Here is an 18,292-nt window from a genome sequence, read left to right as displayed (position 1 = left end):
ATGGGCAATTGCCTAACTCAGTAATCTGGTATTGAGTTCATTGAGTTCACCTTTGTCAGACAGGGTGACAGACAGTCCTGTGGTGTCCAGCAATAGAAGGTCACAGCATTTGGCTGCACAAAATGCTCCCTGGCTTTCTACTATTCTTGCGGTTAATATTAACTGTACTAGGTATCTCCTCTGCTGGGATTTCCTACTTTTCCTTTTAAGACCCTGTGAAGCTCTTCTTCCCTTCAGCTGCTAATCATCTGTATTTCCCCTTGAGTATAAATACTCTCATTTTCCCTGGACTTGTGGTGGTGATATTCAGTTTCTTCACAAGCTCTGGATGCAAGTAGGTGGCTTGCACTCATCTATAGGATCGTTTCTGCTCTTTACTAAACTTCTTCCTGAGGCATCTGCAGATAAGTTGTTCATGTGCTTTCCCCATGTGTGTGCTCCCTATGTCTTTTTTAGTGTTATAGCGGGGTTGACAAAGAGCTCATCCCACCCATTCCCTATCTAGGGCCCAGCTCTAGGGTCATCCAATGGTCAGGTATTCGGCTCGTCGCATAGGTGCAGAGCCTATCTAGGGTGGTGAGGGCCCCAGGGCCCAGTGGTAGGTTTGGTCAGGAGTCATCTCCCCCTTTCCCTAGACGCGCAGTTTCCCTTTTGTTTACCTGTCCGCTTGGTATTCCCCCATACCTAGAGTGACATCACCTCAGTTGAGTTCATTGAGTTTGCTTGAAGTCCCAGCTGGGGTACCGTGGGAACCGACAGCTGTGACCTCAGGTGAATTCAGTGACATTAACAGTCACTTGCAGTGTCACATTTTCTAATATGACTGCTCCCTGCAACCTCAGATGTCGCTGAGCCGAGATTGTTGTAGGACCTTGTGAGGATTACATCATACCTACAGGGGTGCTTTGGGGATTAATCAATTGGAGAAAGAGGGTGGATTTTTCTCTGTTTTGTGTTTATTTTTTTTTTACTTACAGGGTTAGTAATGGGGAGTCTCACCAGGCTTGATGACAGCTGTGATTTTTAGACAAATCACAGCTGTAATTCACCCCTTATATTACCACTACTAGCTGTACTACCCAGCTTAATAACTGCTGTTAACAAAATAGAATGTATTAACTTAAATTTGTTCTGCACACAAAAACCACAAAACAAATAGATAGAAATGTGTGACGCCCTGGGCAAGCCAGGGGTCACAGGTCACAACACCACACGCACCCCACATTCCCTGCAGGAACACCAAGGTCAAAACACAAATCCTTGTTGCCTTCCTCCAGGGGCTGATGTCCACACCAGGGGGTGGGCCAGGCGGTTGGCTCCACTCACCGAGGAGTTCACAGCCCTGGAGGCGGGAAAACCAGGCAGATCAGTTTAGAGTTGAAGGAGTAAACAGTAAAGTCTAGAGTGAGAGTTCAAAGTGTGAGAAGTAAACAGTGGAGTTGTAGTGAGAGAAGGAAGGAGTGAAAAGAGAAAAGTGACAGCAAGAAGCCTGAAGTTGGTCCAGGTGTGTGCCCCGGACTGAGACAGCGAGGTTGGCAGACGGCGGTGACCGTCTGCAGGAGAGATTGCTCGGAGGTTGCCGAAAGGACCGTGGGCGGGTGGTGACCCGGCGGTACCGGAGCGGTATACAAAAAACAGTCAGCACCAGGGCAGGGGCCTTTCGGATCCCGGCAAGGCTAGGAGTCGGCATAATTTGCCAAATCCGTCAGTGAAGGGGACCACTGGGTCTCCCAACAACCAAGTACCGATTGAAGGCAACAGTCCGACTGTTAAGGGGAGACACCGCCACCGCCAAGGCACCAGTTTCCCAGGGCCAGCGCCTGCGGGTAAGAGAGGGGCTCCTCCGGCTCATATCCAGGTCGGGGAGCGGGTTACCAGTGGGAATCCATCGCTGCCAAAGGACTATACATAGGTGCAGGGAAGAGACCGTCACCGCTAACTGCAGGGAACATCAGCACCGTAGCCGTCCGAGGGACCCGTCCAACCAGCCGTTTGTTTACTGAGAACTTTGTCATCATCCTTTGGCTGAGTGAGTACCTCCGTGCCGTGCGGCACAGCGCTGCCCCTGCGCCCCTGCACCTCCACAGGCCCCATAACCCGCCTGTCCACCATCCCAACCCCATCACTGGGCCCCGGGACCTCCAAATCCCCCTACCCACGGAGGGGCAAATCAACAACTGGCTGCTCCATACCACCACTCCCAGGCTCCCCAGACAGAGCAGCGGTGGTGTCCACACAATCACCACAACCGTGGGTGGCGTCACGGACAATAAACTATCCCAACCACCAAACCCCTTTCACTCACAGGCGAGGAGCGCCGCTCGAGTCCCCGGGATCCGGCCCATCGCTCGAGCCACCGAGCAGCAGCAGGCCGCAGCAGCGGCAGTCGGACCCGAGCAGTGGGAGAGCGCAGCGTCCCCTCCTCCGCCCGCGACAACTTGGCGTCACGAACAGGATCTTACCGCTCTGCCGTTGGGTAGAGGTGCGCCTTGTGACCGCCGGCCAGAAAATTTCAGAAGCTGCCATCTTTGGCGCGAAGAGTTCCCGCTCGAGCGTCTTCTCGAGTAGCAGAGGTGCGAAGGCCAAAACCCCGCCCCGATAGAGGAGGGGCCGGAAAGAGGCTAAGAGAGACGGAATGGCGGCCGGCTGCATGTGAACGCAGCTATAAAAGCAGGGACGCCAGGACCCTGCAACCATCTTGTTCCTGGGAGAGACCGCCAGCAACATGTGGATGCTGTCACGCTCCCCGGGTCCCCTGCTCTGCTCCCCGGCTCACCTGCCACGCTCCCCGGCTCCCCTGCCTCGTTCCCCGGTTCTTCGGTCCGGTCCCCGCGCTCCCCGCTCTCCAGCCTCCATTGCCTGCGCTTCCCAGGCGTCCTGGTCCCCGCTCCCGGCGCCCGTCGGCTTCTCAGCCCCAGCCTGGCTCTGCTGCTTCCTCCACAACGCTTCCTGCTCTGGCTTCTGGCACCCGGGCCGCGCGCATGCGCATTAGGGCGCGCGCGCGGTCATTGACCCTTTCTTAAAGGGCCAGCGTCCACTGACAGGAAATGAAGCACACAGGTACAGGGTATAAAGGGGTTTAGTGTCCAAGTGGGCGGGGCCTGTTCTTTGTGTTTCCCAAGCTAGGAGTCAGGTCTCCTTGTGTTCCTGTGAGATACTCACCTCTCTTTCTTCTAGAGCCGATCCTGCCTTGCCATCCGGTCCTGCCGAATCCCGAACCCCGAACGCTGTCTATCTGCCATCCTGACAGTCCGTACCACCTCTGATCCCTGCGGTGACCCGTCATCTCGCTCCAACGGTTCCGGACTCCGCCTGACATCATCTCGGCTTCCGAACCTGAGCTCCGTCACCTGGACTACCATCAGTGACTCCGTGGTCCCAGGGACTTCTCCATTATACTCTTGTGCACGGACTGTCCTGCTACCTGTAGTGCTCCAGCTACCGGACCCCTTACCATCATCAAGGAGTTCGGCCCAGTGGATCCACCTCCTGGGTCTGCCCGTCCACCTGGCCCTAACAGTAAGAACAGGCCATGGATCCCGCTGAAGCACTAGCAGCCTTACAGGAGGAACTCACACGCCAGCGTGAGACTCAGACCCGCATGCTGCAATTCATGTCTTCTGTGGACGCCCGCCTGAACATGCTACAAGCGTCGGTTACATCTTCAGCATCTTGGGCTTCCACTAGACAATCCACGGCTCCAGCTCCCGTGGCAGCTTCTTCGGATGCTTCCAGACTTCGTTTGGCCTCACCACCCCGGTACGCCGGAGATCCCAAGACCTGCAGGGGATTCATAAACCAATGCTCCCTCCATTTCACGCAGCTGCCGCATTTCTTTGCCTCCGACCAAGCCAAGGTCGCCTTCATCATGTCCCATCTAGAGGGTGAGGCACTGGCGTGGATGAACCCCTTGTGGGAAAGGGAGGATCCTGTGACCATGAACATCCAGGAGTTCCTGCAGGCATTTCGTGGCACCTTTGACGAGCCCGGACGCGCCTCCGCGTCTGCTTCATCTCTTCTCCGGTTACGTCAGGGGACTCTGACGGTGGGACAATACGCCATCCGTTTTCGCACCTTGGCTTCGGAACTCGGGTGGAACAACGAGGCCCTAACCGCCGCCTTCTGGGAAGGACTCTCGGGTCGAATTAAAGATGAGCTGGCTGGTCTTGACGTACCGTCCACCCTGGATGCCCTGATTACCCTAGCGACTCGAGTGGACATTCGCTTTCAGGAGCGATCCAAAGAAGTGTCCCGTGAGAGACGTCCGGTACGGCATTCCTCTCCTCCGCAGAAGCCCGCCGTACTTCAGTCAACGGCATCTGGTGTCTCCGTCCACGAGCCCATGCAGATCGACCGTGTGCGGCAGTCTGAACAACGCCGAGCAGAGCGGCTCGCCAAGGGCCTCTGCTTCTACTGCGGAGAGGGCACACACCTGCTACGCTCCTGTCCAGAGAGGCCGGGAAACTCCAAAGCCTAGGGTTGGTAGGAGAGGCCACCCTAGGTGCTGGGACTCTCTCAGACCCAGTTACGTGGACTGTGCAAGTGACAACGGGAGAGACGCGGTTCACGGCGGAGGCGTACCTCGATTCTGGGGCAGCAGGCAATTTCATCCAGCAGGCCACGGTGGACAAGTACCAGGTGCCTGTTACTCCACTCGACAAACCCCTCGTGATTTCCTCCGTGGATGGGAGACCCCTCTCTGACACCATCTCCTGGATCACCAGGCCGGTCGAACTGCGTATCGGTGCCCTGCACACCGAGAACATCGCTCTCTACGTCCTCCCACACATGTCCCATCAAATCCTGCTGGGACTTCCCTGGTTGCGGACACACGAACCATCAGTCAGCTGGGGCACTGGTGAAATCACCCGATGGGGCTCTTCTTGCCATGAGAACTGTCTGAAGACCATACAACCCATCCGACGACCTCCGGTTCCAGAGTCCCTACCGGGACTGCCCTCGGCCTATTGGTCCTTCGCGGACGTCTTTGATAAAAAGGAGTCAGAGGTACTTCCGCCACATCGTCCTTACGATTGTGCCATCGACCTGCTCCCGGGAACCACACCACCGCGAGGACGGATATATCCATTGTCTCCAGCCGAAACAAGGGCCATGTCTACTTACATCACAGAGAGCCTGGCAAGGGTATTCATTCGGAGATCCTCCTCTCCTGCTGGAGCAGGCTTCTTCTTTGTTAAGAAGAAAGAAGGCGACTTACGCCCATGTATAGACTACCGGGGATTGAACCAAATCACCGTGAAAAATAAATACCCCCTGCCGCTCATCCCCGAATTGTTTGATCGGCTTAGAGGAGCTCGTGTGTTCACCAAGTTGGATCTTCGGGGTGCCTACAACCTGGTCCGCATCCGCTCTGGGGACGAATGGAAGACCGCGTTTAATACTCGCGATGGGCACTATGAATACTGCGTGATGCCCTTTGGCCTGTGTAACGCACCAGCAGTCTTTCAAGAATTGGTGAACGACGTTTTCCGGGACCTTCTCTACGTCTGTGTGGTGGTGTATCTGGATGATATCCTTGTCTTCTCTCCGGACCTCCAGACCCACAGAGAGAACGTGCAGCTGGTTCTACAAAGACTGAGAGAGAACCGTCTGTACGCCAAGTACGAGAAGTGTGTCTTTGAGCAGTCTTCTCTTCCCTTCCTGGGTTACATCATCTCCGATACCGGACTGCAGATGGATCCAAAGAAGGTCTCCTCCATTCTCAACTGGCCTCCTCCTTCTGGACTGAAGGCAATCCAACGATTTCTGGGATTCGCCAACTACTACCGCCAGTTCATCCCTCACTTCTCTGCTCTGACTGCTCCTCTCTCCGCCTTGACCAAGAAGGGGGCTAATCCAAAGGACTGGTCACCTGCGGCCGACGCCGCGTTTGGCTCTCTGAAGCGGGCATTTGCCTCCTCTCCTGTACTCCACCGTCCGGAGTTAAACCGCCAGTTCACCTTGGAGGTGGATGCCTCCTCCTCGGGAGCCGGAGCAGTGCTCATGCAGAAGTCCTCCTCCGGGAAGATGGTGACTTGCGTTTTTTTCTCCAAGAGCTTCTCAGCGCCTGAACGCAACTACACCATCGGTGACCGAGAGCTATTGGCAGTCAAACTGGCTCTGGAGGAATGGCGCTACCTTCTGGAAGGAGCAGTGTATCCCGTTATTATTTACACGGACCACAAGAACCTGGAATACCTGCGGTCTGCTCAGCGACTGAACCCACGGCAAGCCAGGTGGTCCTTGTTCTTTGCCAGATTCGATTTCCAGCTCCATTTCCGACCCGCGGACAAGAATGTACGCGCTGATGCCTTGTCCAGGTCTTTCATGCCCATGGAGCAGGAGGAGGAGACATCCCAACCCATCATCTGTCCTAGTAAAATCATTCCGGTGGCTCCTGTCACCTTGGCCCAGATACCGCCCGGGAAGACCTATGTCTCTGAGACTGACAGGCAAAAAGTGTTACACTGGGGCCATGCCTCGAAAACAGCCGGTCATGCTGGTCAGAAGAGAACATGGAGTGCGATTGTACGTCATTACTGGTGGCCATCCCTTCGCACGAACGTTGCTTCTTTTGTCTCTGCCTGCTCCTCTTGTGCCAGGAACAAGACGCCCAAACACCTGCCATATGGCCGTCTTCTGCCTCTGCCTATACCCTCAGTTCCGTGGCAACACATTGCGATGGACTTTATTACGGACTTGCCATTGTCCTCCGGACACACAGTCATATGGGTCGTGGTGGATCGATTCTCTAAAATGGCTCATTTCGTCCCTATGGCTGGACTGCCCTCTGCCCAGGAACTCGCGGACGCCTATATACATCACATCTTCCGCTTGCATGGCTTTCCATCACACATTGTGTCCGACAGAGGAACTCAGTTCACCTCCCGCTTCTGGAGGTCTCTCTGCAAACATCTGGGAGTGACTCTGGACTTTTCTTCAGCCTACCATCCTCAGTCGAACGGCCAAGTGGAACGGGTCAATCAGATCTTGACCTCCTTCTTACGTCACTACGTCAACGCCCATCATGACGACTGGTCCACGCTTCTTCCTTGGGCTGAATTCTCCCATAACCACCACGTCAGTGAGTCCTCCTCCAGCTCTCCCTTCCATGTCGTTTACGGACTTCAGCCTTCCGTCCCATTGCCTGTATCCTCTTCCTCGGATGTCCCTGCTGCTGATGCTGTAGCCCGTGACTTTACAACCATTTGGGACTCTGTTAAGGCGTCCCTTGCACGTGCCTCCCTGCGGATGAAGAGACACGCAGACAAGAGACGTCTGGACCCTCCGTGTTTCTCTCCTGGAGATCTCGTCTGGCTTGCTTCCAAGTACGTCCGATTGAAGCTACCATCCTACAAGCTGGGTCCTCGCTACATCGGGCCGTTTAAAGTCCTCAGCAAGATCAATGAGGTTTCCTACAAGCTGCAGCTCCCAGCCACGATGAGAATCCCCAACTCCTTCCACGTCTCCCTGCTCAAGCCGGTTGTCCTTGGTCCCTTCTCCGCTGCTGCCAGTTCGGCTCCTCTTCCTATTGCCGATGACGACATCTATGCGGTAAGGGATGTCGTGGCCATGAAGACCGTACGGGGCCGACAGTTCTTCCTGGTAGACTGGGCAGGGTATGGTCCTGAAGATAGGTCCTGGGAGCCCCGGGAGAATGTGGGTACTCCTCTGATCCGTGCCTTCCTGTCCCGGTTGCGGGGAGGGGGGCGTGGAGGGGGGGTACTGTCACGCTCCCCGGGTCCCCTGCTCTGCTCCCCGGCTCACCTGCCACGCTCCCCGGCTCCCCTGCCTCGTTCCCCGGTTCTTCGGTCCGGTCCCCGCCGCTCCCCGCTCTCCAGCCTCCATTGCCTGCGCTTCCCAGGCGTCCTGGTCCCCGCTCCCGCCGCCCGTCGGCTTCTCAGCCCCAGCCTGGCTCTGCTGCTTCCTCCACAACGCTTCCTGCTCTGGCTTCTGGCACCCGGGCCGCGCGCATGCGCATTAGGGCGCGCGCGCGGTCATTGACCCTTTCTTAAAGGGCCAGCGTCCACTGACAGGAAATGAAGCACACAGGTACAGGGTATAAAGGGGTTTAGTGTCCAAGTGGGCGGGGCCTGTTCTTCGTGTTTCCCAAGCTAGGAGTCAGGTCTCCTTGTTTTCCTGTGAGATACTCACCTCTCTTTCTTCTAGAGCCGATCCTGCCTTGCCATCCGGTCCTGCCGAATCCCGAACCCCGAACGCTGTCTATCTGCCATCCTGACAGTTCATACCACCTCTGATCCCTGCGGTGACCCGTCATCTCGCTCCAACGGTTCCGGACTCCGCCTGACATCATCTCGGCTTCCGAACCTGAGCTCCGTCACCCGGACTACCATCAGTGACTCCGTGGTCCCAGGGACTTCTCCATTATACTCTTGTGCACGGACTGTCCTGCTACCTGTAGTGCTCCAGCTACCGGACCCCTTACCATCATCAAGGAGTTCGGCCCAGTGGATCCACCTCCTGGGTCTGCCCGTCCACCTGGCCCTAACAGATGCCGTCTAGAAGCACCGTAGCCCCCGCGCCGGGAACCGCGGCGTTGGTGGAGATCCGGACCGCGCAGCTCTACCACAGGCTGCAGGTCAAGATGCAGCTCCTCATGGAGGAGTGGGAGACCGACATGGCGGATGTCATAGCGGCCGTGCGGAGACGCGAGGAGGAAGCTGAGGAAGGGAGGGTGAGTGACCCACGCCCCGATGCCCTTGAAGGGCCGGTCATCGCGGCTGCGGGACCCAGTCCAGACCCTCTCCCCCTGCTGCCTCCCTCGCCACCCGTCCCAGAAGCCGTGACCCCGCCACTAGGCCTGCTGCCACCGCAACCGGTAGCGATACCCAGCATGCCCGCCCCAGCCGGCCGACCTGCAGCCGGAGCCGGTAGCCGCCCGGAGATGTTGCCGTGGAAGGTCCCGAAGCCCGAGCCGGAGGCGTCCCCCGAGAAGTCCCCCGAGCCAGAGCCGACAGCCCGCTCCGTGCCGAAGGCCCAGCAGCGGAAAGCCCCTGTGCCCATCCCCTACACCTCGGCTGAGGTTGCGCCGGGTTGCCGCTGCAAGGCGGCGCCCAAGGCCAAGACGCCGCGGGACTTGCCGCCCAGATCCCTAACAGTGGGCAGCGTCCAAAATGTCCCGCGGGGCCCGACCCGTGCGCCGGAGCTCGCAGCAGCGCCATATTGGGACAGGGAGCCGGTACCGCTGGGCCTGGAGATCGGTGAGAGGGAAAGGAAGAAGGCGGAGTTGGTGGCCCGTGCAATCCGGGAAAAGGAGAACCTCCGTCAGGCAACTTTCCGTGTCCGGGTCCCGCTGTATGAGGGACAGGTGAGGCGGTTTGATGTCCGCCGGGGCTATGGATTTATTTATGAACCGGGCCTGGAGGCCGAAGTGTTTATAGCCCGGCGGGATGTGAATGCTCACCTGCCCGAGGAGCACCCCGGTCGTAACCTGATGCCGGGCGACATAGTTCAGTACACCCGGCACTGTGGAGAGAGGGGGTGGTTTGCCCTAGATGCGAAATTGAGGGGCAGCCAGGAGGCCCGTGTGAGTGCTGCATCCCCTCCCTCAGGTGAAGCCGAAGACTCTGAGTGATGGCAGCGGAGCACCGTTGCACCGTCCCCGTTGGGACCAGAAAGACTGTTTGTGTTTAAAAGTTTGCAAAAGATGATAAGTGATGATTACCGAACAGTCACCTGATTCACTGTGATTTGGAAAACCGGCCGTTGCCGGCACCGTTGTCCCCGTGGGGACCGTTTGCAAATTGTTTGGCATAAGGAACTCCTTATGGACAAGCCCGTGAACTTGCAGGGCAACCACAGACGTTAGTGGCTTGTAAATAAGTTGTGTTACCGTTACCGTTTCCGCAATTGCCACCTCCGGAGAGGCAGGTTGGAGGGAGGGCCCGCAGTAGAGCAGGCCGGGGCCCAGCCACCACAGGAACCGGTGGCTACCCTCTGGAGGGGAAGGACAGATCCCACTCGGGTAACTTGGTGCAGGACTGGGGTCAAGGGGTGCTGCCTGTTTTCTAGGGGCAGCATCAGGGCCAGGTTACTTGGGTGGGAGAGATCGGAGACCGTAACCGTTAACCGTTTAAAACCGTAACGTTTAAGAAATGTGCCTCCCGCTGTGGGATGATATTAGTATACCTGTATATATGTTACCGTTTTTTATCTTTTTAGAAAAACAAAAGGAAAATAAAACTGGTGTTGGACGGGCAGCCCGAGGACGGTCTGCGTTTTGCTAAGGGGGAATGTGACGCCCTGGGCAAGCCAGGGGTCACAGGTCACAACACCACACGCACCCCACATTCCCTGCAGGAACACCAAGGTCAAAACACAAATCCTTGTTGCCTTCCTCCATGGGCTGATGTCCACAACAGGGGGTGGGCCAGGCGGTTGGCTCCACCCACAGAGGAGTTCACAGCCCTGGAGGCGGGAAAACCAGGCAGATCAGTTTAGAGTTGAAGGAGTAAACAGTAAAGTCTAGAGTGAGAGTTCAAAGTGTGAGGAGTAAACAGTGGAGTTGTAGTGAGAGAAGGAAGGAGTGAAAAGAGAAAAGTGACAGCAAGAAGCCTGAAGTTGGTCCGGGTGTGTGCCCCGGACTGAGACAGCGAGGTTGGCAGACGGCGGTGACCGTCTGCAGGAGAGATTGCTCGGAGGTTGCCGAAAGGACCGTGGGCGGGTGGTGACCCGGCGGTACCGGAGCGGTATACAAAGAACAGTCAGCACCAGGGCAGGGGCCTTTCGGATCCCGGCAAGGCTAGGAGTCGGCATAATTTGCCAAATCCGTCAGTGAAGGGGACCACTGGGTCTCCCAACAACCAAGTCCCGATTGAAGGCAACAGTCCGACCGTTAAGGGGAGACACCGCCACCGCCAAGGCACCAGTTTCCCAGGGCCAGCGCCTGCGGGCAAGAGAGGGGCTCCTCCGGCTCATATCCAGGTCAGGGAGCGGGTTACCGGTGGGAATCCATCGCTACCAAAGGACTATACATAGGTGCAGGGAAGAGACCGTCACCGCTAACTGCAGGGAACATCAGCACCGTAGCCGTCCGAGGGACCCGTCCAACCAGCCGTTTGTTTACCGAGAACTTTGTCATCATCCTTTGGCTGAGTGAGTACCTCCGTGCCGTGCGGCACAGCACTGCCCCTGCGCCCCTGCACCTCCACAGGCCCCATAACCCGCCTGTCCACCATCCCAACCCCATCACTGGGCCCCTGGACCACCAAATCCCCCTACCTACGGAGGGGCAAATCAACAACTGGCTGCTCCATACCACCACTCCCGGGCTCCCCAGACAGAGCAGCGGTGGTGTCCACACAATCACCACAACCGTGGGTGACGTCACGGACAATAAACTATCCCAACCACCAAACCCCTTTCACTCACGGGCGAGGAGTGCCGCTCGAGTCCCCGGGATCCGGCCCATCGCTTGAGCCACCGAGCAGCAGCAGGCCGCAGCAGCAGCGGCAGCCGGACCCGAGCAGTGGGAGAGCGCAGCATCCCCTCCTCCGCCCGCGACAAATGTAATTATTAAAAGGCAAAAAGTAAGCTAATAGAAGCATTTCCCAACATATATTGTCTCTTTCCCCGCCTGTCTCTTTCCCCATCTGCCTGTCTCTGTCTGTCTCTTTCTTTGTCTGTCTCTATCTCTGTTTCTTTCCCATCTGTCTCTCTCCAGGTTTGTCTCTTTCCCAGGTCTGTCTCTTTCCCTATCTTTCTTCCCGTCTCTTTCCCTGTCTGTCTTTGTCCATCTCTTTTCCTGTCTGTCTCTTTCCCTGTCTGCCTGTCTCTGTCTCTTTCCTTGTCTGTCTCAATCAAGGTCTGTCTCTTTCTCCATCTGTCTTTGTCTGTCTCTCTGTCTGTTTCTTTCCCTTTCTGCCTGTCTCTGTCCCTGTCTGCCTGTCTCTTTCCCCATCTGTCTCTTTCCCCATCTGTCTCTTTCCCCGTCTGTCTCTTTCCAGGTCTGTCTCTTGCCCCGTCTGTCTCTTGCCCCATCTGTCTCTTGCCCCATCTGTCTCTTGCCCCGTCTGTCTCTTGCCCTGTACATACACATAATAGACAGGTCATGTGACTGACAGCTGCCGTATTTCCTATATGGTACATTTGTTCTTGTAGTTTGACTGCTTATTAATAAGATTTTTCTTTTTGAAGGATAATACCAGAGTTGTGTGTGTTTTAGGGCGATTATGTGGCGAGGTTGGTGTATGTGTGGTGAAATGTGTGCTGAGAGTGGTATATGTGTTCAAGCACGTGGTAGTGTGTGGGACATTTTGTGTGTGTTCATATCCCCGAGTGTGGTGAGTATCCCATGTCGGGGCCCCACCTTAGCAACTGTACGGTATATACTCTTTGGCGCCATCGCTCTCATTCTTTAAGTCCCCCTTGTTCACATCTGGTAGCTATCAATTTGCCTGCAACACTTTTCGTTTCACTCTTTCCCCATTATGTAGATAGGGGCAAAATTGATTGGTAAAATGGAACGCGCGTGGTTAAAATTTCACCTCACAGCATAGCCTATGACGCTCTCGGGGTCCAGACGTGTGAGTGTGCAAAATGTTGTGGCTGTAGCTGCGACGTTGCAGATGCCAATCCCGGACACACACACACACACACACACACTCAGCTTTATATATTAGATTGCCACTGCACCAGGGTAATTGGGATGAGCCAGGTAAAGTGGCAGAATTTATGCATCTAATGGATGCGACAATTCCGGGGTGGCTGCAGGCTGCTATTTTTTTCTGAGAATACCAGCCACCAGCTGTCCACTTTATCTTGGCTGGGAATCAAATTTGGGAGGAACCGCACATTCTTTATTTATTTAAAGAATTAAAAAAAAACACTTGTATTTTGATACACAGCCAAGATAACGCACACAAATGGGCGCAGCAGCCTGTAGCTATCTGCTTTATCTGTACTGGGTATCAAAATATAGGGGACCCTTTGCCATTTTTTCCAATTATTTATTTTTACACCCCACAACCAATCACAGATGATGGCATGCTTGCAAAATCTGACTGTAACCAGTCACAGAGTCTTAGACGCTGAAACAGAGAGTGGGCGGGGGAAGCAGTGAATATGCATGCGAACTAATGAGTTGGAAGCAGTGTAATGGCAGTGCGGAAGACTCGGTAAGTAGAATTCTCCTACTAGCACCATTTTATAGCACTAAAGTTCGGGTCCTCATAGACTTAAATGGGGTTTGGTGTCTGTACTCATGCTCGGATTCAAGTTGGGTCCTGAACCGGACATTTTCTTTCTGGCCAGACCCACTTAACCCGAACATCTGCAGGTTTGCCCATCCCTAGACGTAATCCATTGTGTAGTGGTCCCACAACGTCCCCTGAATCCATACTCCAACCTATGGAGCCTCCTTGTAAAATATATTTGGAGCATATTCTTCACATTAGATACTTCTTGTTGTGCTTCCTTGAGACTTTACAATGAAAGTTTTCACCAAAATAATGAAAATATTTTAAACATTTTACTGCTCCTGTAAAAGACACTTTACAAAGCTGTCTACAAAAGGAGGCGTCTTAGGCTAGGTTCACATTTCCGTTGCTTTAAATCCGTTAGGTCCATCAGTGACGGATCAGTCGTTTTTTTAGATGTCAATTGACACAATGGATGTGTTTTTCACAGGATTCCTTTCACAGGAATCCTGTGAAAAAACTGATCAGTCGCGTCCGTGACATCCGCTGTGCGTCCGTTTTTTGACGGATCAGTCATGATCATTTTGTGTTTGGGACAGCCCAGTGGGTGTGCCAAGCATGCTGGGCATGCTCAGTAGAGCATGGCGGAATCTAGCACCATAGACAAACATTACAAGCGTGACGGATTGCGACGAATTCCTGCGCGGTGCGTTAATTTTGAAGGCCCGAAAAATGTTACATTCTGCGTTGTTTCCACTGGCGGTCAGTCCAAAAACGACTGACCGCGGTGCAGCGGATGCAATGCAAGGTCATCAGTCGCAATACGCCACTAATACAAGTCTATGGGAAACAACGGCATCCGCCAAACGGATTCCGTTGTTTACCAGAGCCGCGGATTGTGACTGATACAATTTAACGGAAATGTGAATCTAGCCTTACGGAGAAGTAGAAGATGTGAGACGTAGGATAGTTCTGTTAATGGCACGTACTCCAGATGTTCGTACATATTGCCTAATAAATCTCAATGTTTATAAACCATGAGACCCAGAAATATATTTTCCCGTTTATTTTACTAGCAGTCTGTAAGGGCCATTGACACAGAGTAAGCAGCATTCAGCAAAAATTTGAAATCTATTGCTCCGCAGGAGTAATATCCATTATCACTATGGCTATGTGATTGTATTAATGATTAATTGTATTATCTCTGCATGGTGGAACTGTTATGTCACTTCTTAGGTATTAGGGAGGGTTCTTCAGGTATTCATTAAAAGAAATACAATGGAATGAGGGGGGGCAGAGACAAGGGGGCCCCGAGGAGAGATAGAAACACAGGGGCCACAAGGAGGGGGGCAGAGACACAGGTGCCCCAAGGGGGGGGAGGGGCAGACACACAGGGGTCCCGGGGGGGGGGGGGCAGAGACACAGGGGCCCCAAGGGGAGACAGAGACACAGAGGCCCCAAGGGGAGACAGAGACACAGGGGCCCCAAGGGGAGACAGAGACACAGGGGTCCAAGTCTTTATACATTTATAGATGTGTGAACATTCAATACTGAGGTGAGCGCTGAGCCCCGGATAATGCGGGGATTTTTGCCCTCCCTTCTCTGCTACCACTTGACATTGGCACAGGCTGTGGTGCCACCAGGGCTCAATGTCACCTCTGCCGCCTGATCACTTGTCCATCAAAGGCCACGTGGATTAACACTGTTTGTGCCCCCCTGGCAGCCCCCGGTCCCACGCAGGGATTTGTGCGCTGTTAGCGCCGTCTCGCCCGGGTGATCAGCCCGCCCCCCATTCTCTGCCCCCTAATCCCTGGATGTGATCGCTTTATAAGCGCAGCCCGGGTGGGAGAGGGACAGTACAGGCAGCATGGATATCGGGCTGATGGGGGCACCTGCCATGATCGCCAGAAGCAAGGAGCGCAGAGTGAGTGCAGAGGCAGTGACGGCCCGCAGCCGGCCACCACCATGCCACCCGGGCACTAATGTACCTGTCATTCCTTTCCAGAGGACCCCGGTGTCCCACAAAGTCATAGAGAAGAGGAGAAGAGACAGAATCAACCGATGCCTCAGTGAGCTGGGAAAGACCGTGCCCATGGCCCTGGCCAAACAGGTGCGCCTGCCACCGCTGTACTATCATCTATCTATCTATCTATCTATCTATCTATCTATCTATCCATGTATCTATCTATCTATCTATCCATCCATCTATCTATCTATTATATATCTGTCTATCTATCCTTCTATCTATCTATCTATCTATCTATCTATCTATCCATGTATCTATCTATCTATCTATCTATCCATGTATCTATCTATCTATCTATCCATGTATCTATCTATCTATCTATCTATCTATCTATCTATCTATCCATGTATCTATCTATCTATCCCTCTATCTATCTATCTATCTATCTATCTATCCATGTATCTATCTATCTATCTATCTATCTATCTATCTATCCATGTATCTATCTATCTATCCATGTATCTATCTATCTATCTATCCATGTATCTATCTATCTATCTATCCATGTATCTATCTATCTATCCATGTATCTATCTATCTATCCATGTATCTATCTATCTATCTATCTATCCATGTATCTATCTATCTATCTATCTATCCATGTATCTATCTATCTATCCATGTATCTATCTATCTATCTATCTATCTATCCATGTAGCTATCTATCTATTTATTTATCATCTATCTATCAGCTATCCATCTATATAGGTATCTATCTATCCATTATCTATGTATCTATCCATCTATTATCTATTTCTCTATTATCTATTTATTTATCTATCTATATATCTATCTATCCATTATCTATCTATCTATCATCTATCTATCATCTATCTATCATCTATCTATCATCTATCTATCTATCTATCTATCTATCTATCTATTCTTACATTTTCATCTATTTTCCCCATGTGTTCTATGACATCTTCAAATAAATCTTTAGATGTGAATCTAGACACTAATATTTCCCTCTTTCCAGCCTATGACGAATGGTTACTGATGATAACCTTTATGTTCTGCTTTGGGAGATTGGGGGGGGGGGGTGACATTTGGTGACAGGTTCCTTTTAATGGCCCCAGTGTTTTCCAGTAATTCCTGGAGCCTGATTTACCTTAGGAGCAGATAGATTGCATATTTGTGTGATGTAAGCTGGCGTCTCCATTACCATAGCTCTCCTCTTATGGTGTCTGTATATTGTGTCTCATCTGCAGAATTCTGGCAAACTGGAAAAAGCTGAAATTTTGGAGATGACTGTGCAGTACCTTCGAGCATTACATGCAGCTGATTTCCCCAGGGGGAGAGATAAAGGTGAGGTCTGGTCTGGGTTTATGTTGTAGATCAATAGTTGTGTTTATATTTATTTGTTATATAGTATATATATACTTACTTCTTTATCTCGTATCATCTTTGCCCCACACTCATTTCTTCTTTTGCCTCCCAACAGATCTTCTTTCTGAATTTGCCAATTATTTCCATTACGGCTATCATGAATGCATGAAAAACCTGGTCCACTACTTAACCACAGTAGAGAGAATGGAAACCAAGGACACCAAATATGCCCGAATTGTTGCTTTCCTTCAGTCCAAGGCGCATTTAACCACTGAGCCTCTGTCAGCTCTTTGCAGGATGTGGAGATGTCTTGCCAAATCCATTCTTCCCCACCAGATTATCCAAGCCCTGGTGACTCCACATTTACACAAAGTCCAGGTGGATCATTTTCGTGGCATAGCACCACCAGGAGCCCCACACTAAATTACCTCCCAGGTCCCACCGCCATGCCTCTACCATGCACTCCCCCACAGCAGACTCAGCACAGCACCTTCTTATCACCTATGCAGAGCCTGGACAGGCATTATCTCAACCTGCTGGGCATTTCCCATGCCAATAGCTTCAGCATGCACAGTGCCCAGCACCCTGCTGTCCTGTGACCCTCACCCTCCATGGCTCAAGCCCAACACTTGTGGGATGCAAAAATGATCATTCCTATCTATCTCACTCATGACATTTGTGACCATAAATAAATTACTTATAAAGGTAATGGTCTCATCAGCAGCCACCAATCAGATCTTTGCTCAAACCCTGTACTATTGAAATGATAGGTGAAATCTGATTGGTCATTATTGCCACCATTTAAGTGACACAATTAACCCCTGATAACACAGGATGGTAAAACCTTGTGTTGTATGTTCCTAAAAGAGAAAAAAAATGAAAATGTAATGACTCCTAATGATCCGACAATACTTTGTATCAGCTCCACCCCACGGAGTGTGCTGCGCTCCCCGTGACGAGCCCTTTGTCCTCCGCTCAGCCGCCGCCACCGAGGGTCAAAATCACCATTATCATGTAAATACTTGTAAATTGTTATGTGGTCATTAATTTATTGAAATGCAAAACTTTCTGTCAAAGCCTTTGTACAAAGTTAGAGATATTTATACTGTAAATGTGTAATAAAAGTTTGTTATTCCCGGGTATTGCTCATTTAGACTTTTTTTTTTACACTTTGGTGGAAGTTTTATAAACTTTCAGAATAACAATTCTGATGCATGAAGTGTGATATTATAAGAAACAACACTTTATACAGTCTATATGAAAAATACAGGGGGGGGGGGGGCTAGTATCTGTACACCATGTGCAGCTGCAATGGGCTCCTGCAGATAAAGGGCCATTGATACTTTAAAAAGAAAATAATAGCATTTTATGCTTATTAGATTGCACATAAGAGTCTACAGTAATAATTCTCACCCAGGGGTGTGAATACATGAGGAATACCATGCCATGATTGCTGGAATCCCACCAATAGGTACCAACATAGTCATGGTAATTATTTTACATTTCCATTTTTGCCTTCATCCACTGCAAAAAAATATATTATTAAAATCCAAGATGTCTAAATATACTGATATCATTGTTCAAAAAACTAAAGTTTTTTTTTTAGTAAAAGTGAATCATTATTTAATGAAAGGTTCAGTGATTATAAATAAATATATATAAATATAAATATATTTATATATATTTATATATATATATATATATATATATATATATATATATATATATATATTTTGGCCCTGATTCATCAAGCAGCTTTCTGCTTACAATGTTGCAAAAT

General features: G+C 51.8%; 2 protein-coding genes across 2 annotated transcripts in view; one reads left to right on the top strand and one right to left on the bottom strand.

Annotated features, from left to right (window-relative positions):
- LOC142290654 (EF-hand calcium-binding domain-containing protein 6-like) overlaps positions 1-18,292 on the bottom strand; it is a 483,996-nt gene that overhangs the window by 155,478 nt on the left and 310,226 nt on the right. The window lies entirely within an intron of this gene.
- Positions 15,055-17,111, top strand: HELT (helt bHLH transcription factor). Its single transcript, XM_075334622.1, is given in 5 exon segments — positions 15,055-15,081; positions 15,163-15,267; positions 16,395-16,491; positions 16,628-16,789; positions 16,792-17,111. Coding segments are annotated over 5 exon segments (711 nt in total).

This window comes from Anomaloglossus baeobatrachus, chromosome 1 (genome assembly GCF_048569485.1).
Source record: "Anomaloglossus baeobatrachus isolate aAnoBae1 chromosome 1, aAnoBae1.hap1, whole genome shotgun sequence".
NCBI lineage: Eukaryota > Metazoa > Chordata > Amphibia > Anura > Aromobatidae > Anomaloglossus > Anomaloglossus baeobatrachus.
Note: the sequence above shows the minus strand (reverse complement) of the source record. Positions and strands in the feature narration are given on the sequence as shown.